Source organism: Gopherus evgoodei, chromosome 7 (genome assembly GCF_007399415.2).
Source record: "Gopherus evgoodei ecotype Sinaloan lineage chromosome 7, rGopEvg1_v1.p, whole genome shotgun sequence".
Taxonomy (NCBI): Eukaryota; Metazoa; Chordata; order Testudines; family Testudinidae; genus Gopherus; species Gopherus evgoodei.
Window position 1 is genome coordinate 3,900,304 of NC_044328.1, and position 25,177 is coordinate 3,925,480.

At 53.6% G+C, this 25,177-nt stretch overlaps 1 protein-coding gene across 11 annotated transcripts in view; it reads right to left on the reverse strand.

Moving 5' to 3' along the window:
* Nucleotides 1-25,177, reverse strand: part of SEMA4G (semaphorin 4G) — a 94,365-nt gene that overhangs the window by 27,325 nt on the left and 41,863 nt on the right. For all 11 annotated transcript variants that reach the window (XR_004001227.1, XR_004001228.1, XR_004001229.1 and 8 more), the window contains exons 2-3: nucleotides 22,032-22,276; nucleotides 2,612-2,760 (exon numbers count right to left, since the gene is read on the reverse strand). Coding sequence is in view for 1 of the 11 variants with exons in the window: in XM_030569306.1 (XP_030425166.1) it covers nucleotides 2,612-2,760; nucleotides 22,032-22,152 (270 nt within the window). In the remaining 10 variants the exon portion in view is untranslated. The remainder of the gene's footprint in view (nucleotides 1-2,611; nucleotides 2,761-22,031; nucleotides 22,277-25,177) is intronic.

Genomic DNA, 25,177 nt, shown 5'->3' on the forward strand with positions numbered 1-25,177 from the left:
GAGGCTGCATGGACTTCAATGGAGCGTGTTTGCAATGGCAGCCCAGGAGCATGGCATGGGGGAGCAGTGGGCCTGGGGGTTAAAGGTCACATCTGGGGAGGAGCTGGGTGCCAGATGTGTTTGACCACGTGGGGTTTGGGGTAAGGGGTTCTATGAGATGGGCACGGATGCTGCTGGCTGGGGGCACTGCCCGCGGCTCAGATGAAGGCAAAGGGCTCTTCCACTGCGCAGCGAACCAGTGCTCCACGATCCCCGTCCGCCTCCGCCGTAAGAAGCCGCCGGGGAGGATGAACAGCCAGCAATGGGGCTAGCAGAGAGCCTGGCAAGGCAGCGCAGCTTGCAGTGCTTCCTCCACGTGGCCGCGCTTGGGTTGGGGAACAGCAGAGTCCACAAGGGAGGGCTGGCGGCTGAGGACACCCCACCCCCGATCCCCCCTGGGGCAAACAGCCTGGTCTTTGGCCTACTCCACTTTCCTAGGCTCCCTGCTGGGTGTGGAAGAACAGCCTGTGCTGTGCAGCAGGTTACCGGGGGGGAGGGAGGGCCCTTCTTGCCTTAATGCCTGTGACCTCAGACTGTGCTGGGCTTTACAGCACCATGGGTTTGGCTGGGTTTCAGCTGCTGGGTGCCAGGGCCAGGGCGGGTTTTGCGGGACGGGTGTTCTCCCCAGCCCAGCTTGCTCAGCAGATAGCAGTCGGCATTGCCGGGGGGCCTGGCATGCACCCCGAAGGAAGGAGGTAAAGCAGCTGAGACTCTGAGGGAGAAGCACTTGGGGGCGTCAGCTGGGAGGACAGATGGACCAACCCCAATACGCAGGAGCAGCTGCAAGTCACGGCTCCAGTGCAGCTACTGGTACCCGAAATGGCCCTGTACGCCGTGAGGTGATGGACCGGCCCCATGGGGGGACACGAGCAGCAAACTGCACCCTGCTCAGGCAGAGGGGGATGCTGGGGGCAAACTCACTTGGTACCAAGAACTAGCTTGGCTAAGGTAGACAACTGAGAGATGACGGAGCCTGGTTCTTGACACTAATGACTGAAATCACAGCAGTGCCAGCCGAGATCTGGGCCCCCGGGTGCTAGGTGCTGTACATAACAAGAGAAGGTCCCTGCCCTGTCCTGAAGAGCTTACCGTAGACACAGCCAGGCAAACAAGGGAAGGATTACTAGCCCCATTTTACAGATGGGAAACTGAGGCACAGAAGTGACTTGCCCAAGGTCACATGGGGCTCCTGAGGCACAGCTGGGAAACGAACCTCAATCTCCTGGGTCCCAGTCCTGTGCTTTAGCTGCATGCCCATCCACCCTCCCTCTCTCATGGACCTGAGAGTCAATTTTGCCTGCTCTGCCAAGGAACACCCCCCCTTCAGCTGCCTGGCCCTGTGGGTGCGAGCAGAGCAGCGTGCACTGCTGCTGCTGCGCCTATGGAGGGCGTCCCCTCTGGGGCTGTCTGCCTCGAGCTGTCCACTAGCATGCAAAGCTCTTGTTCCTGCCCCAGAGAGAGGGCAGGTGCTGTGAGCAACGGTCGTCACCCCAATCATCTGGGCAGCAACACAGGGCGCTTTGGGAACCGCTAGGGGAACCTGGCCCATTTCTCCCCTTTAAGTCCAGGTTTCAGAAGCAGACAGTACGGGCCCGGTTAGCTGCGCTGCCAGGCTGGGAACTCTCTGACGAACAGCTGTTTTCCCCCCTCAAAAAAAGCCATAACTAGGTCAGGATCAATGAAACACCAGACTTGGAACCCCTTGGTCAAAGAGGCCAGACACTGTCGCACCGGAACGTTTCCAATTGTTGTCAAAATTACTTTGAGTTCAGAAATGTCTGTAAATTTACACACATAAAAAAGGGTGGGGGGAGGAGAAAAGGGTCAAAACGTTACATTTGGGTTGACCCGGACAGTGGATCTTTGGTTCTTGAACATTTTTGACATTTTGACTTTTTTCCACAATCTGGGACAGGAGCATTTTTCACACTGTTGAAAATCCTCCTGGGATTAGAAAACCATCTCTCACCCAGCCCTAACGAGCATCCAGCTGGAGCTGTTGATTGCCCTCCAGAATCTCAGCTTGTATTACAAACTAAGAAGTCGTTAGCTTCCTCCTTAGGAAGACAATCTCGAAAACATGACAAGCGTCACTGAGGCAGAGAGCCTGGGGCAATCGCAAGAAGAGGTGAAAACTGCCTCCTTCAGCTCTGCCAGGGGTTAGCTCAGACACCCAGGACAATAACTCAAACATCAGTCTGGTTAAATCTGTCACTGCTTGTGGGAGAAAGCAGAGGGGAGGTCACTGATCCGCACATTCTCCTGGGAGCCAGGCTTCGTTTTGGGGGGACACGTGGGTGGGGCCTATTTTTGTGGGTGGGGTTTATTTTTGTGGGTGGAGCTTAGAAGAGTACCACCACCTTGCCCTCCCACCACACTAATCTGACCCCTATATGTCATTAAAAAAAAAAAGCAGGTAGGAGCCAAGGCCAAGATTTCAAGTGACCAGTGACTTGGTTTTGCCCAGCTGCAGACGCCTGACGCTCAGCACCCAAAGCGATCAACCGGCCATTCAGGAACCTCAGCCAGAACTGCTGCAAAGAGAGCCAAGCCCAGGCGGGGTGTTGCTCACCTCCCTTTGGGAGCCGTCGGCAATGTTGCTGGAGTTTAAGGAGAATATGGCCCCTCGCGCTCCCACGTAGAGGATCCCCTTCTCGTCCTCCAGCAGCAGAGTGGTGTAGTTCAGGGCGCGGCTGCTGAAGTGCCGGACATTGGATAACTCTGTGGGGGGAGAAGCACAGGGCAGTGTTAGAACAGGACACTTGGGGAGTTGGCTCAGCTCATCTAGGGTGACATTTGCCCCTACAAGAAGGCCTAGGTCCCACTTCAGCCCAGAGGGATCTAGGTCTCTGGGACTAGCCCCCAAAGGGGTGAACTGCATCTCTAATGCACCTGCATGAGACAGGAGCGGGGATAACTTCAATGGCATTAGCAAGGAAATCCACTCCTCGCATCCGCAGATCTATTTGAGTGGACGTTTTCCCAGGCCCATGCCAGAGGTTCCTGGGTGCTACTGTGAGATTTCAAAGGGGAGCGAAGGATTCAGGATTTGGCCGTGCACAACAGGGAAATCCCTTGCACCTCCAGAAGGGGATGGAGCTGGGGATCTGGTGGCCGCCCAGAACTAAACTGCATTGGAATGACTGTAGACAGGCAAAGCAGACCAGGAGCTGCGGACAGCGGTCAGCGTCGGGATGCGTAGGCGGCAGCGTGGGTTTGGGAGCCATCTCCCAGACTCACACAAAGGCAGGGCTGGAAGGGACCCTGAGAGATCCCCCAGCTGATCTCCACGGACAGGGTGGGAAAAGGAAACCAAATGTCCAGATGAGTCCAGGCAGAGGAACTGATGCCCTTCTGTAGCCGCGCCAGGGCACCCGCAGGCGGATGTGATTGCTGCTGCCGGGCTGCATTTATTAGGAGCTGAAGGACAAGGCTGCTTCCCCGGAGCCAGCTTTGGAGGCCGCGAGCCGCACACCAGCTGTCCATGCTGGTCCCTTTGATGCAGCACTTGCTCTTTGTAAGGCTGCTGTATGAGGTCCCCCCGCTCCAGGGAACCCCGGTCTCTCACCTCTCTCTAAGCGCTGCATGTACCAGGCATCAGCTGTCACTCCCCTGGCCTGCACAGCTCGTATCTGGACCTTTGCCTGGGCTCAAGAGGGTCCATAAGAAACGTGAATCTGTGCTTTATGGCCAGATGGGAACAGCAAACTCCTGCAGCTGTGGAGTTGGGTGGGGAAGGTGCTGGTGCAGGGGACGCAGGCTCCCCCCAGACTTTGCCCAACAGACTGCACGGTGACACAGAGCTGCTGCTCCTCTATCCCGGAGGTGGGGGTCGGTGGAGAGGTGGGTCTTGCAGTGAAGGCCTGAGGTCAGGGAGAGAGGGAGAGCCATGCAGGGAGAAGGCCCTGCTGGGTAAAAAGCCCCAGCTTGGAGGACCACTGAGAAGTCGTGTGGCTGGAGGGAAGGCAAGGCAGGCTGCAGGCCAGGCTGTAAGCCAGGGGAAGCCCTGAAAAATGACTAGGGAGACTTTGGAGACTAGAGGGAAACTGAGGCAGCAGATGGGCCCACAGCGAGCCCTGCTCAGAACGTCTCCCTTGCCCCCTGGCTTTAGTGCATTACAGGACCTCCCTACATCGGTTTGCACCAAGTGCCCACTTGGAGGAGGGGATCCTGGCTGGGAGGAGGCACCTTTCCAAGCGGCACCAGCTGGCAGGGCTGCCCATGACCATGGTACGTTCAGTTCTCCTTAGGGCTGCCAGCCTGGCTCACGCTCAGGGGCAGGGAGAGACAGGCAGATGGACGGGAAGTGGGGGCTGGCAGGCGGCTTGCTGCTTCCCTTGGGGGGCCAAGGCCGGCTGGGATTTCGTAAGCAGAAGAGGGAAAGCCTCCTCTGGCTGCTGGGCCACGGCAGGGGAAGCGACTGTGACAGAAACACCGCAGGAAGACGGAGCTCTGCACCGCTGGCCTGGTGTACAGCCACAGGAGCCGTACAGCTGTAACTACACCCGGAGTGCATTAACAGCAGCGCTAGCGCTGTTCCCACGCAGGAGAGGGGATAAGCTAGGCCCGTATTAGGCACTGGTTTAACTAACTTTAAAGCTGGTTAGCCCCGCGGCCGCCAGCCTGATGCAATAGAGGCGATTGAGTTCGGCTGAGCCTCTCTGACCTCCCTGAAACGGTCGCCACACAGGCGGTTGCACTGGGCTAGCAATATGAATGTTTGTGTCTGTTAATTAAACTGGTGCCTCTTCGGTCCGGGGACAAGGCCACAGTGTGATTTCCAGGGCTTTCCCGACACCTCCCCGCTCATGAGCTGGAGACGGATCCAGCTAGAGTCTGCAATATCATGCAGGTTTTAAGCCAGGAGACTGGGCCTGGTGGGCCCAAAAAGGGGCCCGTTTCCAATCAGATGGTGGCTCGGGAATCCCTACGCCTTGCTGCAGCGAGCCGGGCCGATCTGTTGCATTTCACAGCAGAGCGAGACGCAGGAAGCACGTGCCACTGGGCAAAGCAGTGAATGTTTTCCTGTGACATTTCACATGCGTGCGGTCACTAGGTTCACAGCACAGTGGGAAAAATTAAAACAAAAGCCAATGGCCTAGGAAGGGATTTAGTGTAGTGGTGAAGGACTAACTGCCAGGAACGCCCAGCTCCTTATCTTGGCTCTGCCACAGCTCCCCTCTGCAGCCTTTGCCAAGTCACCTTCTCTTTGCCCTGGTTTACGAAGAGGAACCGTGGGGTCCTTACCCAGCCCAGGAAAGGGGCTGGGCCAGACCTGGCTGGAAACCCGTTCACTGAACAACTTAAAAACTGTCTCCATTTGGAAGTGTTTGAATGAGCCAATTTTAAGTTTTGTGGGTGACATTTATCCACTTCCCGCCCCCCAAATTACTGAAAACATCCTCCCAAACATTCCATCTCCATTGACCAAAGCCCTGGTTTGGGGGAAACAAAACACTGCCATACAAATGTGACACCATTTATTTATTTTATTTTATTTTGCCAATTTTGTTCTTAAAAAGGTGGATTTTTTTCCCCACCCAAAAAAAGCCCCTTTTCATTTGAAGAACCTGAAAGCAGCCCCAGGGGTGAAGATTAGCCAGTGTTTGTAAAGCACTTTGAATGTGCACACCAAGTATTGTTATTTAAACAGCTCGGCTAACAAGCGAAGAGGACAAACGAAATAATTGAGGGGAAAGGTCTTGTGGAAAGCGAAAGGCCCTAATTGCTTTCAGTCTCCTGTTGGAAAGTTTTCTCCACTAATTAAAATCCCTCTTTAGATTCAGGAGCCATTAGTGTCTGGATCCTGCTACAACAAATCACACTTATGACACCAGTGTCCTTCCACTGCTGGAAGGAGAAGAAATGAGTCCCCGAAGAGCCCGCCTGAGGGCTGTGTACAGAGCACAGCTGGAATTCATCAAGGAATGGTGTTGTCTAGGAGTTAGAGAGCCAGACACAAAAGGAAGGACGCACGGAAACCTGACTGCGGCTGTAGGGAAAAGAGCCAAACCTTTCCAGCCACTCCTTAAAGCACCGGCAGTGCCATCTCCCCACAGGTACCCAGAGGTTTGTGTCTTGTTCCCGGGGCTACTGCAAACAGGAGCTGCGATTCGAAACTGAAAGGACAAAGGATGAGGGGCTCCCAGGGCCCCGGCCCATGCCAGAAGGAGCTTTCCAAGGGGTTAGTAAGTTGCTAGGGGTGAAAGCGGGGCTCAGCCTCTGTGGCCCACCTAACACATCGCCCCCCTGCTGCGGCTGCTTGCCAGGGGCACAATCGAGCCCAACAGCGGGCAGGGGCACTCCCTGCACGGTGACTGGGCAACGCTCATTTCACACAGGCCCCCGAGGAGCCATCGCGTGGGAACAGCGTCCAGGCCTGATCCCGAGGGGCCTGCAGAAAGAAGGTAACTACCCAAAAGCCCTGGGCCGCCTTAGCACCATGGGGTCCCGCTCCCTAATAACCACACACTAAACAAACGGCAGAGCAAGGAACAAGGATCCATCTCCAGCGCTGCCTCGGATTCACTGTGTGGCTTTAAACGGGTCACTTAACCTCTCTGTGTGTCAATGCAGATAATGCTAGACAGAGACGTGAGTGTGTCCCCATTCTACAGGAAAAGCCAGCAATGGTTGTGAGGGGGTTTGGGATTCTTCAGCTCTGTCACTAGGCTGCTGGGTGACCTTGCCTCAGTGTCCCCATCTGTAAAATCGGGATAATAATACCACCCTCCTTTGCAAAGCATGCTGAGAGCTGCTGCTAAAGATTGCTAGGAACACCAGATATTACTATTTTGCACACGTAATATCGATCGTACAGTCCTGCCCAGCTGCCCCACTCAGGATCGGGGGCCCACTGTGCACGATGCTGTGCATACACTGAGGTAGACAAAGTCCCTTCCAAAAAGAGCTTCCAGTCCCCGAAATGACTGGCCTGACCAACTGCACACGCAATCGCTGTGACAGTGTGTACAACTGAGGTGCACAATTGCCTGCCCAAACGACCTGGAATCCACACAGGCAAGGTATTTGCATCGCTAAACTTTTATGAACAAACCGGCCTGTGCAAAGTAAATAAAGGAAACTCGCCCCCCTGCCCCCGCAAGCAAAGCACAAACCATCTGATCTTGACCTCCAGGGTGCTGGAACCCTAGCCAAGGGGAGTGAGAACAGATGGCATGCACCTGCCTTTGAAATGCTGTTGCTGTTTCAGTAATGCACAACAGCAGACTGACTCTCCAAAGCGGTCAGGAAACAAACAAGACATTCTAGGCTCCGGCCACGGGGAGGGAAGGAAGGTAACTTAGGCCAAGAGCTGCAATTAAGCAGGTGACATCGCAATCGACAGGACTCCGGTTGCCATCTGCTGCGACATGGGAATCAGGCACTTGCAAGCAGTCACCACATGCGCGTTCTGCGCTGGTTTTCGGAGCCAGCAACCTCACGCAGCACCAGGCAACCGCATTCTCTCCCCAAAGGTCCCTGGAGTGCTATACATTGCAACCCCCACTGGAAAGCTGGCGTCTGACTGTTCCTGGCCGGATCTGAGATCAGGCTTACATGGCACAGGGAAGGGACCCAAAGGCCCACACAGCAGCCACTCACCCTGCTTTTGGGGGCGTCTTTTGATTGCCTTGCCAAGGCGCTTCGGAGTGTGCTTCTGCTCCGAGGGAATGACTGGGGAGGGAACCCAGTTCTACGCAGCTTCCCAACCAGTGGATGTGACAACGGCCCAGAGCCAGAGGTCTCCTCTCCAGCAGCCTCCCAGGTAAAGCACCGGGAGCTCTGCCGGAGTACGGCCAGAGGAAGAGGGCAGAAGGACCTGCTGCCGATGCCTTAGAAACTGTCACATTACCGTGTCCACCTGGAGTGATTATTCTCTTCTAACGCGGAAGGTCCCCAGCCAGCCTGACACCATCCAGGCTCCAGCCTGATGGAAGGACGCCAGCTGCTGGCAACATGGGGCCACTCCGGATGGAGATCTTCGCACGTGCTTCCTGCGCTCGCAGCCTGGGTTGGGTTGGCTGGATTTGCCTGGAAGCTGGGACCACACAGATTGTCTCTCAGCTAGTTACGGGATCAGGGACGGGGGAGAGCTGGGGGAGGATGAAGACTTATCTCGGTGTGAAACCAACCAGGGCGGGGGGTTCTCTCCTTCCAGGTCCCAACATGCAGGTGTCTGCCTGGATCTACTGCTCAGCAACAGGGGAGGGGGGAGACAGAGCAGTAGGGGCTGGGGGATTCCAGGTACCTTTCACCAGCATTCAGAAAAGCCCCTTCCCCCCATTTGGGGACTTTTAGTATGAAAGCGAGCTAGTAGGGGGCGTTGGCCAGACACATCATCACTGATCTCCCCTCTCCCCAAGCTAAGGGGGCCCAGGCCCATGGGGGGGCCAGAGCCCAGAACTCTCAGCCACAGGTTTCTCACCCCACCCCATGCCCAAGCTGTGACACCCGCCCGTTTTGTGTTACTTCAGTCCCACAGCCCACTCTGTAACCAGCCAGCTCTGCTCCAAGGACTCCGAGCTGGACGAGCCCCCTCCACTCCCTGATTCTGTCCTCCCTGCCCGGGGCTCTGCAGTATAAGATTCTGGGATCGGACAGCAGGATACATGTGCTGGCACAAAGGCCTGGGAACGGGCGGGAGAGATGCCGTTTGCACGTGGGGGTGGAGAGCAGAAATCACTCGCATCATAAATTCCCCAGCAGCCGTCCCTGTGCTGGGGCGCCAGCTGCCTGGAGCCCAGGTTTTGTGAGACCCTCTGAATTTCATTTCTTAAGCGGAAGATTTTGAAACGTTTTTCACATCCTCCCGCACCCCCCCAGCCTTGGGAGCTGGGAAGATGGACACGGAGGGAGGGGAGTGGACAGGTGCTGCCTGGGGGAAGTACAGGTCTGGGGGTGGAGCTCAGTCTGGGTAATATCCCGGAGCCATCTAAACCCAACCACAGTCCCTTTCTGTGCTCTGCTGCCTGCTTCCCAGCTGCAGCCCTGCTGGTTAATTTGGTGCCCTGGGATGTGCCGAGACCCCTCCTAAGGATCAAGACAAGCTACCAGGCTGTAGGGCCATGACTGGATACTGCAGGATCGCCGCGTGTGGGCCGGCATGGGCAGCATCCACAGAGCCGCTGCAATTCAAGTGCCGATGCAGGAAGCCGTATGGCTTGCACCCTCCAATTCATCGACATCTTCCTTGAATGGTGAGCACCAGACCTGGAAACAGGATCCCAGCAGCGGTCGCACCAGGGCCAAATCCAGAGGAAAAATAACCTCTCTGCTCCTTCTCGAGATCCCCCGTTTGTGCATGTTTGGCCACAGCATTGAGAGCTCAGGTTCTCCTGAGTCTCCACCTCAAGCTCCAAATTGACGAGTTGCTGCTTCCCAAGATAGCCCCACCCGCCCTGTGTGCACGGTGGCGTTCTTCCTTCCTAGCCGGATATGTCTACATGTAGCCATATCCAAACACATTGGCTGCTTGTGCCCCGTTTCCCAAGAGATCCAGATCGCTGGATCAGTGACCTGTGCTCTCCATTACACCTTAGCCTCCCAATTCCTGTGTCGTCTGCAAATGTTACCAGCGATGATTTCATGATTCCTTCCAGGTCATTAATACAAATGTTAAATAATGGGGGGCCAAGAACAGGACCCCCCTGGGGACCTCCTGTTGGGTGCTGCTGCCCCACGGATAATGCCATTTGGAGATCTCTCAGCAAGCCAACCGTTAATCCATGGGTGACCATAGCACAAAAGGTTCCATCATGACGGATCCCCAGAGAGGCCATGGGTAAGAAGGCCTGGAGCCTACCGTCCCCTCTTACCTGCAGCAGCCTGACCCCTGGGGCTAGGTAAAGCACAGTACCAGGACCTGGGGGAAGGAGGAAAGCTTGCCCAGGGTGTGTACGTGTGTGTGTGCCTGTGCTGTGCTTGTTCCAGGGGAGGGAAGTGGGGCAGATTTTCACTCCAGCAGAGGAGAAAAGGGAGGAATCTGCAAGGACCCTTTTCCCAGCAGCTTCCAGCCTAACCCAGTTTTGCCCTCTGCTGTGAAACGAGGTCTCGGTAATGGCTGTGTGCCAGCGCAGAGAGCTGGCGCAGTGGGGCAGCAGCTCCCGCAGGACCAGGCACACTCTGATTCTGCATGTGGCCTTGATAAGGATTCTGACGCAGTTGCCGATGGAGTCAAACGAGTGAGCGAAGAAGCACAGCTTCCACGTGCAGGGGTTGTCGCTGGGTCCCCGTTCCCCAGCTGGGTGGCTCACAGCTCGTTCCACCTCTTCCCCCTCATCTCTGCCCTGAACCGCTCTGCCCTGCTGCAGCCAGCCGAGAGGAGAGCTCAGCTGATCAGGGGAAGGGAGGGCTCTGTGCCACTCCCAGGGCGCAGGTGCGCTGGGTGGTACTGCCCTGCAAAGTCACTTTAGAGGAAGGGAAACCCAGGCTGCTGCGAGTGGATTCCGGCCTGGGCTCACCACCACGCTCCATACCAGTCATGATTGTGTAGACCTGTATCATATCCCCCCTTAGTTGTCTCTTTTTAACCTTTCCTCATACTGCCCTTATCTTTGTCCCAGCCCTACCTGGCTGGCCATCTAGCCATCCCTTGCAGATCCAATGCCTCTTGTTTACAGAACCTTCAATTGCACTAGCCCCTCATTGATAGAAAGGGCCCTGCTTTCCATCCAGCCTTCTGCCCACACAGCTGAACGCCATGGGAAAAGTCAGAAGCAGCTGTGAGGCCTGTGCCAGGGAAGCACATATAGACCTACTCTACAGGGAAGTCCAGGAATATTATTCCTTATGTGTTGCATTCTCTCTCTCACTCTTCCTTGAATCTGTGCTAGGGCAGCTATATTTCCAATGCCTGAGGCGCACGCGGCCCCCTCCCGCCCATAACCCAGATTCTGATCTGGTACAAATTTACCACAGCATTGCTCAATTCTGACTTCAATTTATTTACTCTGGATTTATCCCAGCGTCTCCCGGACCAGAATTTATGAATCGACCCCCTCTGCATTTAACACGGGATACATTACGTAAAGTGGGTCACATCTGCAGCACAAGCCGCGGCATCCAGATGTTTCATCTAGACCTGGTCCCCAGGGGAGGCTGCCTGATGGGGTCATGGCTTGTTAACACACTGAGCTGCGTCACAGGGGGACTCCTGGCCGAACACAGGGCTTGAAAGCCACTTTCCCTCCGACTGCAGCTGCCAACCTCCCCTTGGGCTTCCGGCCTGAAACAAGCCCATCCAGCAAATCTGGAGAGCAGAGGTGACGGGGGCCAAACCTAGAGAGCAGAGGTGACAGGTGGGGAGCTGTGGGGCTGCAAGGGGCTGTTTTTAGAGACTGCTATGGTCAACCCTCAGCACAGGGGCTTCAGCTAGGGTGACCGGATGTCCTGATTTTATAGAGACAGTCCCGATATCTAGGGCTTTTTTTTTATATGGGCTCCTATTACCCCCCACCCCCTGTTCCGATTTTTCACACTTGCTATCTGGTCACCCTAGCTTCAGCTGATGCTGGTGAGCATCGAGGGCCAGCTCCAAAGAGCCAGGTCAAGAAAGCTGGTGGCTACACGATGGAGCTGTCCCTGGAGGGAGGAAGTGGGGCAAACCCTTCAGGGAGGCAGGAAGGGGGTGGGGTGCAGAAGCCCCTGACCCTCAAGAAACACGTACACTGTTTTTACCTGAACGAGGGCGACTGTAACTCTCCATCCTCCTCCTCAAAGGAAACCCACGCAGCACCTTCTAAAGACCAGCCGGGGAGCTCAGGCCTCGTCCACACTTCAAACGTGACAACGGCCCAGCTGCGGTGCTGAGTAGAGACGCTCCCTATGCTAACAGGGTTGGGGGTGTGCGTCTCCCAGCAGCCTAGGTCATCCACCTCCCTGAGAGGAGGGAGCCAGGGCGATGGAACAACTCTTCTGTTGGCCTAGTGCTGTCCAGACGGAGACTTAGGTTGGCCTAACTGCTTCGCTCAGGGGATGGATTTTCACACCCGAGCACCATGGCTGGGTCGATGGAATTTTCAAGGGCAGACCAGCCCTTAAATTCATAACTCTGCCAGGCCTCAAAAGCCGGGGACTCAGTGGAGACCCTGGTTTCTGGGTTCATCACAACAACCCGTAACTCACTAACTCTCCTTTGTCCTGTGGCGGCAGAAGGGTTATCCGCCCACTTCTCTCTGAATGGTCTCTTGCAACTCCTGGAGTGTCACAGGGCATGTCTACACTACAAGCTATGTTAAGTCGATTAACAGCCTAGTGCCAAAAGAGAGAGTTGTGAGATGAGAAGAACCATGCCAGGATGACCCATTATTGTTTCAAGGCCCTCGTTACACCATTCCCGAGCCTAGAGAGCAGGCTCAGCTCCCTCGTGACGCACGGTGCATCTCGCTGGGCCGTGGGCCGCACCCACAGTGCTCCTGGAATGGTCCCTGTGCTCCTGCCTGACAACCCAGCTCCTTCAGGAGCCAACCGCTCTGCCCAGATCTCGGGTTCCCCGCACCCAGAGGGCACGGAAGGAAGTACTCACTCCACACGCGCTACAGAGAAAAAACCCAGACAGGGACCAATACGGGTCTGAATTTCTCTCCTCCCCAGTGACCATGTCCCCGATCCCCAGGACTTCTGTTTAAAGAGAGATTATGCAAATTCCAGATGGTCTGAAGACACCTGGGTGGCCAAAAGGTCATGAATGCACAAATCCACAGAAATGGGCTATCCCAACATCTAGCCAAGTCCCCTTATGGGGGTAAGGAGCCGCCCCGGTACAAAGCTGCCCACCAGGATCCCGCCATGAAACGCCACCAAGCCAGTGTGGAGCCATTTCACTTTTGTGCTCCAATTTGGGGAGTGGTTCAAGGATTCCAAAGATCACCAGGGATGGAACCAAATCATGTCAGATGAGGTGGCTTCAGCCCTGCCCCGCACTGTTCCCCTCTCCGTGTGGCCCCTGCAGCTGTTAGAAAGAGAAGGCAGAGAAAGGGAGACCAAAACATCCCAACACAAGCAGTTTCCGGGGAATGTGTGATCTCCAGCTGTTTATATCCTGCAGCTACATTTCTGTACAAGCACCGCTATTCACAGGCCTTCGATTAACACAGGGACACACACCCGTGGTTTGCAGATTTGCATCTTAAGACGCTGAATGTTCTGAAGAAGTGTGAAGAATATTTCAGCACCTCCCGTAGTCTCTCTCCCCACCAGTGTGTGCATGCAAGGCGCATACAGGGTGTGTGTGGGAGGAATCACACACATGCACACATCTAGGGGCTGGACTGGCTCCGTCCTCAGCGGTTCACCAAGCCAGTCCTTTATTTTAGAAGTTAACGTCTTGTCTCCAGCGCTCAGGTCACACACACAGAAAAGCCTTCAAAAATGGGAACGGAAGCAGGGACGCCAGCGGTAGCTGGCGCAGTGAGACGAGGTGTCAGTGTTACTGGCGTTTGTCTCCCAGCTCTGTTTCGCTGCTGGGTAGAGCATGCAGGGGAGGAGGCGAATGGCCGGGGCAGGAAGATCTAGGTGCAGTCTCATGGTGTGGGAACAAACCATCACTTTCCTCCCCCACTCCTGCGTGGCGCCTGTGCGCAGTCAGAGCCCTTTGTCCCCTCGCTCACGGCGGTCTGGGGACACCCAGAGATGTGCTTTACACAGATAAGATGTGACATTCTGGGGGACACAGTGACCTCTAAGCTATCTGCTCCCATGCCTTGGGCGGGGAGGGGAGCAGTCACCTGCACCACGAAACACGTCTTCCCCAGCTGGCCCAGGGCAAAGCCTATTCAAACCAACCGGGCAAACAGAAGGGATGTGTTCAACCCCCCTGGAATTCTGATCGTGCCGGCGGTGTGCGGCCAGAGTTACAAGTGGGAAGCATGCGCTGGGATTAGCACTACCATGGGCTCTGCATTTCATGGAGTGCCAAATACAGCCAAAAACTGAAGGGCCAAGCTAGTGTGGTGAGAGGCAGCGTAGCCTAGTGGCTAGACCACTGGACCAAGACCTGCATTCCAATCCCAGCTTTGCTACTGAGCTGCCGTGTGATCCTGAGTGGGCAAGTCACATCCCCTCCCCTTGTCTTAAAGCCAGCTGGCAAAGAGGCTCCAGGAATATCTGGATTCTGGTCTGTACACTCCAGTGGGGCCTCTATTGCAATAAAAAGTGATCCCAAAACACACGCACTCCTGCACACTTCCCTAGGAAGGAAATGTCCTTATTTTGTCAATTGCTCTGGGGTCGTGGCCGGTACAGAGATCTCTAGACAGCCTAGGGTGACCACACAGAAAGTGTGAAAAATCAGGAGAGAGGGTGGGGGTAATAGGCACCTATATAAGAAAAAGCCCCAAATATCTGGGCTATCCCCAGAAAATCGGGACATCTGGTCACCCTAAAACAGCCTGACTCAGCAAAGGAAAACCTCCCTGGGAGGGCGGGGTGGATTGAGAACCACGTACACAGACGAATAAGCCAAACAGAGCGGGGACGCCTAGAACAATCTTTCAGACGCGAGGCGAGCGCCCCAGAATCCGCTCGCCCATTCGTGCCCACATGCACCTGTCTGCTCAAAGCCTAGGCGATGGAGGTGACTGTCGAATAATAAGAATTCCTAGCTCTTACAGTGCTGTTCCTCTTCAGATCTCAAAGCGCTTTACAAAGGCAGTTGGGAGCATTATCCCCGTTTCACAGATGGGCAAACCGAGGCCCAGAGTTGTGCAGTGACTTGCCAGCAATTATCCAGCAGGCCAATGGCAGAGCTAGGAATAGTACCCAGGTCTCCTGAGTCCCAGTGCCCGCTCCACTAGGCTATACTGCCCATTGCTACCTGTGAACACAACACACACAGGCAGGAACCCCCTCCCCACACACACACACAGGTCCAAAGAGCCACGGCGAATCCCACACACTGTCCATGGCTGCAAGCTTGCGCCCAGATCATGAAAGCACGACACGGGCTCTGCTGCGCTGACAGGCCTGCGCTAAGTGGATTTCAATCATCTGGTGTGCTGGGCTTATTTGAAAAGCCTCCAGAGCTCCATTTAAACACTATTAATTGCCAATCTATGTGTGTGACGCACCCGCATCGTCTCCGTGCCATGGAGGGACGCTCTTCCAGCTGCTAGAGAAACCAGCCACAGCCACTTCGCTGCCTCATTTGGGACCCGCCACACACAAGCTGACAGTCATCCTCCAGCGAAAAAGGCAAACCAGCTCGTTTCTCTCCTCCCGCCCCAGGCCCGCAGCTGCCTTTGTAAGCTGGGCGATCCAGGGCACATCATGGTTGCTGAGTTAAGTGGCAGCCCAGCTCATGGAGCGGGTCCTGAACCTCGTGGGGGGGGTGGGAGGGGAGAGGAGAATCAACTCAACTAGATTAGTGAGGAACATACTAAAACTCAGCTAGCTGGAAAGAAACAACACACAGACAACCTTGGGCCACCACTATTATCATAGAATCACAGAATATCAGAGTTGCAAGGGACCTCAGGAGGTATCTAGTCCCACCCCCTGCTCAAAGCACGACCAATTCCCAACTAAATCATCCCAGCCAGGGCTTTGTCAAGCCTGACCTTAAAAACCTCTAAGGAAGGAGATTTCACCACCTCTCTAGGGAACCCATTCCAGTGCTTCACCACCCTCCTAGTGCAAAAGTTTTTCCTAATATCCAACCTAGACCTCCCCCACTGCAACTTGAGATCATTGCTCCTTGTTCTGTCATCTGCCATCACGAGAACCATCTAGTAACCTTCAGGTAGCTGAAAGCAGCTATCGAATCCCCCCTCACTCTTCTCTTCTGCAGACTAAACAAGCCCAGTTCCCTCAGCCTCTCCTCATAAATCATGTGCTCCAGCCCCCTAATCATTTCCGTTGCCCTCCGCTGGACTCTCTTCAATTTGTCCATATCTCTTCTGTAGTGGGAGGCCCAAAACTGGATGAATACTCCAAGTGTGGCCTCACCAGTGCTGAATAGAGGGGAATAATCACTTCCCTCGATCTGTTGGCAATGCTCCTACTAATGCAGCCCAATATGCCATTGGCCTTGGCAACAAGGGCACACTGCTGACCCATATCCAGCTTCTCATCCACTGTAACCCCCAGGTCCTTTTCTGCAGAACTGCTGCCTAGCCACTCGGTCCCCAGCCTGTAGCAGTGCCTGGGATTCTTCTGTCCTAAGTGCAGGACTCTGCACTTGTCCTTGTTGAACCTCATCAGGTTTCTTTTGGCCCAGTCCTCTAATTTGTCTAGGTCCCTCTGTATCCTTTCCCTACCCTCCAGCATATCTATCACTCCTCCAATGTCGCCAGCTGATTCCGCACGTCGAAGCACGAGCCTCTCCTGCCAGGGGCAAGAGACACAGGCCCGTCAGCTCAGGGCCTCTATGCCTACACGGCAGCTGAATGCTGCGATTCCTTGCATGCGCTCTGCCCGAGCCAGCACGCTAAAAAGCAGCAGCATGGATGTTGCGGCACGGGCAGCAAGTTGGGCTGGCCAACCACATTCCAATCAGCCTGAGTGAGGGTAGCTAGCCTGAGCTGGGTGCCCAGCTGCTGTGAGCGGAGCGAAGATGGCGCGAGTCTGTCTGCCCAGGCTGGGAGTCACAGCACAGACGTGCCCTCAGCGGGTGGAGGAACAAAGTCCCTGCTAGCGTGCACAGCGGGGCCAGAGTCGGTGATGCTGTTGGACCCTGGGCCTAGGGTTGCCAACTTTGTAATACTGAAAAACTGGACGCTCCAAGCAGGAATGCCACAGATGCCGACTCTGTGGGTGATCCGGGGCTGGAGCACCCAGGGGGAAAAATTAGCAGGTGCTCCGCACGCACCGGCAGCTAAGATCCCCCAGCGTGCCACATCCCTGCTCCTCCCCCTCCCTCCCGGAGCTTCCCGCCACCTAACAGCTGTTTGGCGGCGCGATGGACTTTCGAGGATGTGGGGGGAGGAGCGGGGATGCGGTGCGCTCAGGGAAGGAGGCGGAGAAGAGGCAGGGCAGGGGGGGGGATTGGGGGAAGGGAGTGGAATGGGGGCGGGGCTGGGGTGAGAAAAGGTGGGGAGGGGCAGGGACTTTGGGGAAGGCGTGGAATGGGGGTGGGGCAAGGGCAGTACGGGCTGGGATTAGGCTGAGCACCCACCGGACAGAGGTGAAGTTGGCGCCTATGGAACTTGCCTGCCCCGCCCCTTCCCAATAGGCCCCTCCCCTCCCCCGCCTCTTCCCTGAGGCCCTGCTTTCCCGAGGCCCCATCCCTGCCCCACCTCTTCCCCCAAGGCTCCATTCCCATTCGCTTCTCTTCCCGCTCCCCCCATCGCTTGCTGCTTTTCTTCCACCCTCAACCCACCCCTGGGACTTGCCTGCAGAGCCGGGGCTGGGAGCTGCGGCTAACTAACGCAGGTCAGAGGCAGCCCCAGCTGAGTAGGGGATGGCGCAGGTGACAACTGGGCGCCTCTCCTGCCCACAGTAACCAGACTTTGGGTGTCTGGTCAGTAGATCTGACTGGACATTGTCAGGTCCCCTTTTCGACTGGACTTTCCAGTCGAAAACCGGTCACTTGGCAACCCTACCTGGGCCATCTTAGCCAAGTTTTTGGCATTTCATTTCCTAGGATTTCTTTTCGAAGATAGGACTGCAGGTAGACCCCAGGTTTCTCACTCTTTGGGGTGCATGGGCTTTTCACCAGCTCTCCTGGATGTCCTGAGCTTTGGCCAGGAAGGACTCTTCTGCATGCAGCAGTGAAGTGTTATCTCCCCACCGGCTCACGCCAGCTGTCCCAGAAGCAGATCAGCCCAGGCAGGCAAAGCGCACAGATGTCTTAAGGGGGAGGGAGCTCGTTCAGGCTCTGCTCAAAAGCTCCACTGACACCCACTGAGCACGCACTGAAATTATTCTTCACTCCTGCACGTTCTTCCCCCCCGCCATCATCTAGCAAACAATGTGCTCCTCGAGGGCAGAGCCCAGTCCACTTTGGCTGAAACCTTGTTAAGAAATAATACATTTAGATTTTCTTTTTTTAAAAGCAGCACCAGAGGGGAGCCCTCCCCCCACCCGCAACTTCCCCTCCTGCAGGAAGAGGTGAAGGATTTTAGTCTGTAGTGGTTTAGGCTCTGATACCATCTTGGGTTATTCCTTCCTTTCCCCTCTCTGTGCCTCATTTTCCTCATCAATAAACTTTTGGCAACTTTTAAACCACCACCGTAACAGAGGCTCCCCCGAAGAAAAAAGAAAAACAGCGAGAGGGCCAAAAACCCGCCCCGATAGCTGAAGAGAGGAAAAGAGGCGGTAAGAGGCCAAAAGACAGCCTTTCAAAATGGGAAGTCAGGTCCTACTGAGGAAAATAGAAAGGACCCAAAACTCTGGCAAGTCAAGTGTAAACGTATAACCTGGCAGGCCCAAAAAGAACAGAAGAGCAACTAGCACATTTTTTAAAGTACACCTGAAGCAAGAAGCTGGCCAAACAATCATTAGGCCCACTGCATAATCCAGCTGCCCAAGAAGCACTCAGAGAAGACAAAGCCATTGCAGAGAAGCTAAATGAATTCTCTGCATTGGTCTTGACTGCTGAGGACAGTTGGGAGATTCCCGTACCTGAGCCCTTCTCTTTTGGTGACAAATCTGAACAACTGTCCCAGACTGAGGTGTCAACAAAGGAGATTTTGGAACAAACTGGTATTACTGTGTCATTTATGTCACCGGGACCAGATGGGATTCACCCCTGAGTTCTGAAGGAACTCTACTATGAAACTACAGAACTACTAACGGGGGTACGTAACCTATTGCTTAAATCAGCCTCTGTATCAGGTAACTGGAGGGTAGCTAATGTAACACCGATTTTTAAAAAAGGCTCAAGAGGCGATCCTGGCAATTCCAGGCCAGCGAGCCTAATTTCAGTACCAGGCACATTGGTTGAAACTATAATAAAGAACAGGATTCTCACTCACACAGATGAACACAATATGCTGGGGAAGAGCCAACACAGCTTTTGTAAAGGGAACTCACACCTCACCAATTCACTGGAATTCTTTGAGGGGGTCGACAAGCATGTGGACAAGGGGGATCCAGTGAATATAGTGTACTTGGACTTTCAGAACACTTTTAACGAGGTCCCTCACCAAAGGCTTTTAAGCAACGTAAGCACTGATGGGATAAAAAGGAAGGTCCTCTCATGGATCAGTAACTGGTTAAAAGACAGGAGACAAAGGTAATGGAGAGAGGTAAATAGCAGGGTCCCACAGGGATCTGTACTGGGACCTGTACTGTTCAACGTATTCACATATGAGCTGGGAAAAGCGGTAAACGGTGAAGTGGCAAAGTTTGCAAACAATACAAAATTACTCAAAATAGTGAAGTCCAAAGTTGACTGGGAAGAGTTACAAAAGGACCTCACAAAACTGGACAACAAAATGGCAGATGAAATTCATTGTTGATAAATGCAGAATGATGCACATTGGAAAACATAATCCCAACTACACACGCAAGATGATGGGGTCTAAATTAGCTGTTACCACTCAAAAAAGATTGTGGAGTCACTGTGGATAGTTCTCTGAAAACATCCACTCAATGTGCAGCCGCAGTCAAAAAAGCGACCAGATTGTTAGAAACCACTAGGAAAGGGATAGATGATAAAACAGAAAATATCAAATTGCCACTGTATCAATCCATGGTGTGCCCACAGTTTGAATACTGCGTGCAGATGTTGTCGCCCCATCTCAACAAAGGTATGTGAGAATTGGAAAAGGTGCAGAGAAGGGCAACATAAACAATTGGGGGATGGAACAGCTTCTGTATTAGGAGAGATTAATAAGACTAACTGTTCAGCTTGGAAAAGAGATGACTAAGGGAGGATAGGACAGAGGTCTATAAAGCATGACGGTTGTGGAGAAAGTGAATAAGGAAGTGTTATTTACCCCTTCACATAACACACAAACCAGGAGTCATCCAATAAAACTAACAGACAACAAATTTAAAACAAACACAAGGCAGTATTTCTTCACACCATGTCCAGTCAACCTGTGGAACTCCTTGCCAGGGGATGTTGTGAGGCCAAAACTATAACTGGGTTCAAAAAAGAGCTAGATAAGTTCCTGGAGGACAGGTCCATCAATGGCTATTAGCCAGGCTGGGCAGGGATGGTGTCCCTAGCCTCTGTTTGCCAGAAGCTGGGAATGGGCAACAGGGGATAGATCATGTGATGATTGTCTGCTCTGTTCATTCCCTCTGGGGCACGCGGCACTGGCCACGGTCAGAGAACAGGGTGCTGGGCTGGATGGACCTTTGGTCTGACCCAGTCTGGCCATTCTTATGTACTGGTATAGATGGACCATTGGTCTGACCCAGTGGTGACATTCTTATGTAAAATGGAACAATGACACCGAACTGCTTCGTGGCTAAGGGTTTATAAGGAGCTCTCTGGTTTTCAAAGCAGTCACGCCCTCAGCAGTAGATGTGTGAAGAAACTGGGATCAACCTCCTGGTGCCAAGCCCTAAACTAAACCCGCTAGCCCACACGACACTAATGGGACGTCTACTCATCTCAAATGTGAACTTCTAACCAAGTTCTCGGCTTCTCTTGAGCATTCTGCAAGGATATTTCAGCCAGCACTTTTGCTGTTGCAAAGAAATTGCTGCAGTTACATGAAGGTTTTATTTTTCCATGAGAACTGAATTCTCCTTTCTCTATCAGCCTTTAAGCGAACACTGTGCAACCGTTAGTTAATTAATCGGCCCTCTCATCATCCCTGTAAGGTAGAGGCTCTGGCCTTGGCTTCATTTCCAAACTGTCTAGAAGTATTTAGCGGCATCTCAGGTGAGATGTCACCACCCCAGCCCGCAGGGCAAAGGCCAAGCTGCCTTCTGTCTATCAAAGACAAGTGCAAGACTCCTGCTCCTTTCCGACAGTGCAACCAGGAGTCAGTCCATGGGCCGGGGAAGATGATGCAGGATGCTGGAGAAACCAGTCCTGCCAACAAAGCCATACCATGGCAGGCCTGGAACAACCTATCTGACCACCCTCCAGCCCATCACAGGCAGAATTCACCCCTAGGCAGAGGGGCCAGGACAAGGCTCACGCACCACTTATGAGCAGAATTGGGGTTTACGTGGGATGGTGTGTGGACCCCAGGCTGGTCCCTCTGCAAAGGAGACAAAACCCTCCCTTCAAGCCCCAGGAAGGAAGCAGGTAGGGATATCACAGGGAAGGTCAGTCTAATGCAATTGCTCTGGGAAGCTCTAGCATCTGGGGGCTGAGCAGAGGCAGGCAGGAACAACAGGCCTTGCCAAAGAGCCTTCGTGTTCAAGGAGCTGCGGCCGTACGTCCTTGAGCCTCAGGATCCTGGGAAAGCGGAGATGCTGATGTCATCGGACATGCAGATGCTGTCGTGCTGACAGCTCCAATCTGGCACTAGCAATCGGCAGCAGCTCCCAGACAGCACGCAGGGCAGGCTGATTGCTCTCCCAGCCGGTTCCCCCTCCCCCACCTCCCGAAACACAAAGGGACCAGAGGGAAGGGGGAATCATCAGCCTCAACCCCAGGGAGCCATCGGAGAGAGGAGGAGGGGGCACACCGCGAGCTCACCAGACCCCATTTCTTGTGCGCCCTGGGGCTTTGCACAGTGCTCGCTGCAGAAGCTAAGCACAGATCTAAGGACCTCTGCCCAGGACCCAGGGCCGGCTCCAGGCACTAGCTGAGCAAGCAGCTGCTTGGGGCGGCCAAGGGGAAGGGGCAGCACGTCTGGCTCTTCGGCAGCGGGTCCCTCGGTCTCTCTTGGAGGGAAGAACCTGCCGCCGAAGAAAAAAGTAGTGGGGTGGAGCTGCCGCCGATCCCGATTGCAGGGGGTTGGGGTTTTTTTTTGCCGCTTGGGGTGGCAAAAACCCTGGAGCCAGCCCTGCCAGGACCTTCCACTCCCCGTAGCCAGGCGGCCTTCACATCCGCCCGGCCATGCTCCAATTATGCACTGTGTCCGGCTGCTCTCACAAGACCTACAACTCTCCAGGGCAGGGGTAAAACCAAACTTCCTTACCATTATAGGCGATCGTCGTCCTTGGGGTCGCGTCCAAATCGACAGCGGATCGTCGAGAGGGGTAGCCTGTTGTCGCGGTCGCCAACAGGACCAACAGGTAACAGGCCATACGTCTTCTCATCTTCCCAGGTGACCGAGCTCGTTGCTCTGCCAACACAAACTCTGTGCCAGTGGACAGGGGCCTAGCTCACTGGAGATCGCCCCACCGGCTCCTGTGCGTCTCACGGCAAACCACGACCGTGCTCCTGAAACACAAAGCGGAAGCTGAGGAACGGAACATGCCGATCCTTTCATCTGAGGATCGCAAAGCACTTCCCCAAACATTAAGCTCCACAACAGCCCCATGAGACAGGGAATCATAGAACCACAGGACCGGCAGGGACCTCGAGAGGTCGTCTAGTCCAGTCCCCTGCACTCATGGCAGAACTAAGTATTATCTGGACCATCCCTGGCAGGTGTTTGTCCAACCTGCTCTTAAAAATCCCCAATGATGGAGATTCCACAACCTCCCTAGGCAATTTATTCCAGTGCTTAACCATCCTGACAGTTAGGAAGCTTTTCCTAATGTGCAACCTAAACCGCCCTTGCTGCAATTTAAGCCCATTGCTTCTTGTCCCATCCTCAGAGGTTAAGAACAATTTTTCTCCCTCCTCCTTGTAACAACCTTCTACGTACTTGAAAACTGTTCTCATGCCCCCTCTCAGTCTTCTCTTCTCCAGGCTAAAAAAAACCCAATTCTTTCAATCTTCCCTCATGGGTCATGTTTTCTAGACCTTTCATCATTTGTGTTGCTCTTCTCTGGGTTCTCTTCAATTTGTCCACATCTTTCCTGACATGTGGCGCCCAGAACTGGACACAATACTCCAGTTGAGGCCTAACTAACGCAGAGTAGAGCAGAAGAACGACTTCTCGTGTCTTGTTTACAACACACCTGTTAATGCATCCCAGAATCACGTTTGCTTTTTTTGCAACAGTATCACACTGTTGACTCATATTTAGCTTGTGGTCCACTATGACCCCTAGATCTCTTTCTGCCATACTCCTTCCTAGACAGTCTCTTCCCATTCTGTATGTGTGAAACTGATTGTTCCTTCCTAAGTGGAGCACATTGCATTTGTCCTGACTGAATTTCATCCTATTTACTTCAGACCATTTCTCCAGATCATTTTGAATTTTATTCCTCTCCTCTGAAGCACTTGCAACCCCTCTCAGCTTGGTATCATCTGCAAACTTTATAAGTGTACTCTATGCCATTATCTGAATCATTGAAGAGAACCAGACCCAGAATTGATTCCTGCGGGACCCCACTTGTTATGCCCTTCCAGGATGACTGTGAACCACTGACATCTACTCTCTGGGAGCGGTTTTCCAACCAGTTCTGCACCCACCTTATAGTAGCTCCATCTAGGTTGCATTTCCCTAGTTTGTTTATGAGAAGCATTATCCTCTTCTGATAGATGAAGAAACTGAGGCAAAGAGAGGGGACACAATTTACTCCAAGACACAGAATGAGTCAGTAGCAGGGTAAGTATAGAAACTCAGGAGTTCTGAGCGTCCCCTGCACTAGCCACTGCACATCACTCCCTCTGGCTAGGGATTCTGTTCCGATAGGTTCTCCTCTTTCAACGGTATTAATCTGCTAAATTTAATAAACATGCACAGCCTATGGGAAAAACATTCAAATAGAAATCACACCTTACCAAACCCCAGAAGCCTGCTATCCTCGTTAAATCCAAACGCACAAAGATCTACATCACTACATTCTCCCACAGGCAAACAGTGGCCCACGTATTATAGAAATCGGAAGATGCCGTGCAGCTGGATAACAGCTCAGTTACTCATTCAATGTGCATCATAAATACAGCGTCTGAAAGGCTCGGGAGCAGCCATTTCCGGAAGAGGCGGCATGGGAATAAACTGATGTATCCCTGCTCCTCCAGATCTTTTTATGCAAGATGCACAAACACTTCACGTTTAACAATGCCATGAATTCTAGGATGAGGGGATCCTTTGTGTTTTATTACACCTTGCAATCCGAGCGCTTCAGTTTAGATAATTGAGATAATAAACATAATTAAAAAGAAGAAGAGGGACTTCCAGCCATCCTTGTGGTACCAGAGTCTCTATTTGCATTCTGCATCCAGCACAGAGTCCTATGGAATGCACTGAACATTTAGGGCCAATATTTCAGCCTCATTTCGGCTAGTTCTTGTTTTCCTGCTGTACTTATCTGCCCCACCTGAAAGAACAAACTAATCTAGGACCAAATTAAAGCCAAAAAAAATCCAAGAGGAAACACCTGAGGGATTGGGTAGCCTGCGGAACTCCCTGCTGCATGATGTCATGAACCCTGCTCCCGGGTCTGGGTTTTTAGAAGATCTAAGCTGATTCATGCTTCAGACAGCAACCTAGGGGGAGTCACTCCTCCAGTGCACTGCATTTATCGATTTGCCAGGTTCACCCACTACAGATTCCAGCTCAAGGTCTCGCTATCCCTCCATGCATTTGGGCCGGTTCCCACAGAGAGCAGCACACCTTCTACCACGACAATCTCCTAGGACAGGTCTGAGCTACAGGAACAATGACAATGCCAGTGGGGGAGGGTGCGAGGGGGAAGCAAGAACAGTCCCAGGGACTGCACAATTTCAGTGCTTTCATTCGCTCTTGCAAGAGACCTCCCTGACTAAAAACCTCACCCACTTCTTAGAGTTATCTGTCCCTGAAAGTGTTTTCCATACGCCACCCACCCGCTGACCCTGGGAACCAACCAAACTGCTTCTACAGCCAGGGAAGGAAGAGACAGAGTTAGGGTGATGTCTATTTTTAACTGCTCGGGAGGCACTCAGACACTATGGAGATGGGTAATGGATAACTTTGATAACCGATTACAAACAAGGCAAAAGAGAATTACTTAAGACCATAACAACAGCCAGACTGGGTCAGACCAAAGGTCCATCTAGCCCAGTGTCCTGTCTGCCAACAGTGGCCAGTGTCAGATGCCCCAGAGGGAATGAACAGAAAAAGGCAATTTCAAGTGATCCATCCCGTCACCCATTCCCAGCTTCTAGCAAACGGAGGCTAGAGACACCATCCCTGCCCAGCCTGGTTAATAGCCATTGAGGGACTTATCCTCCAGGAACTTATTT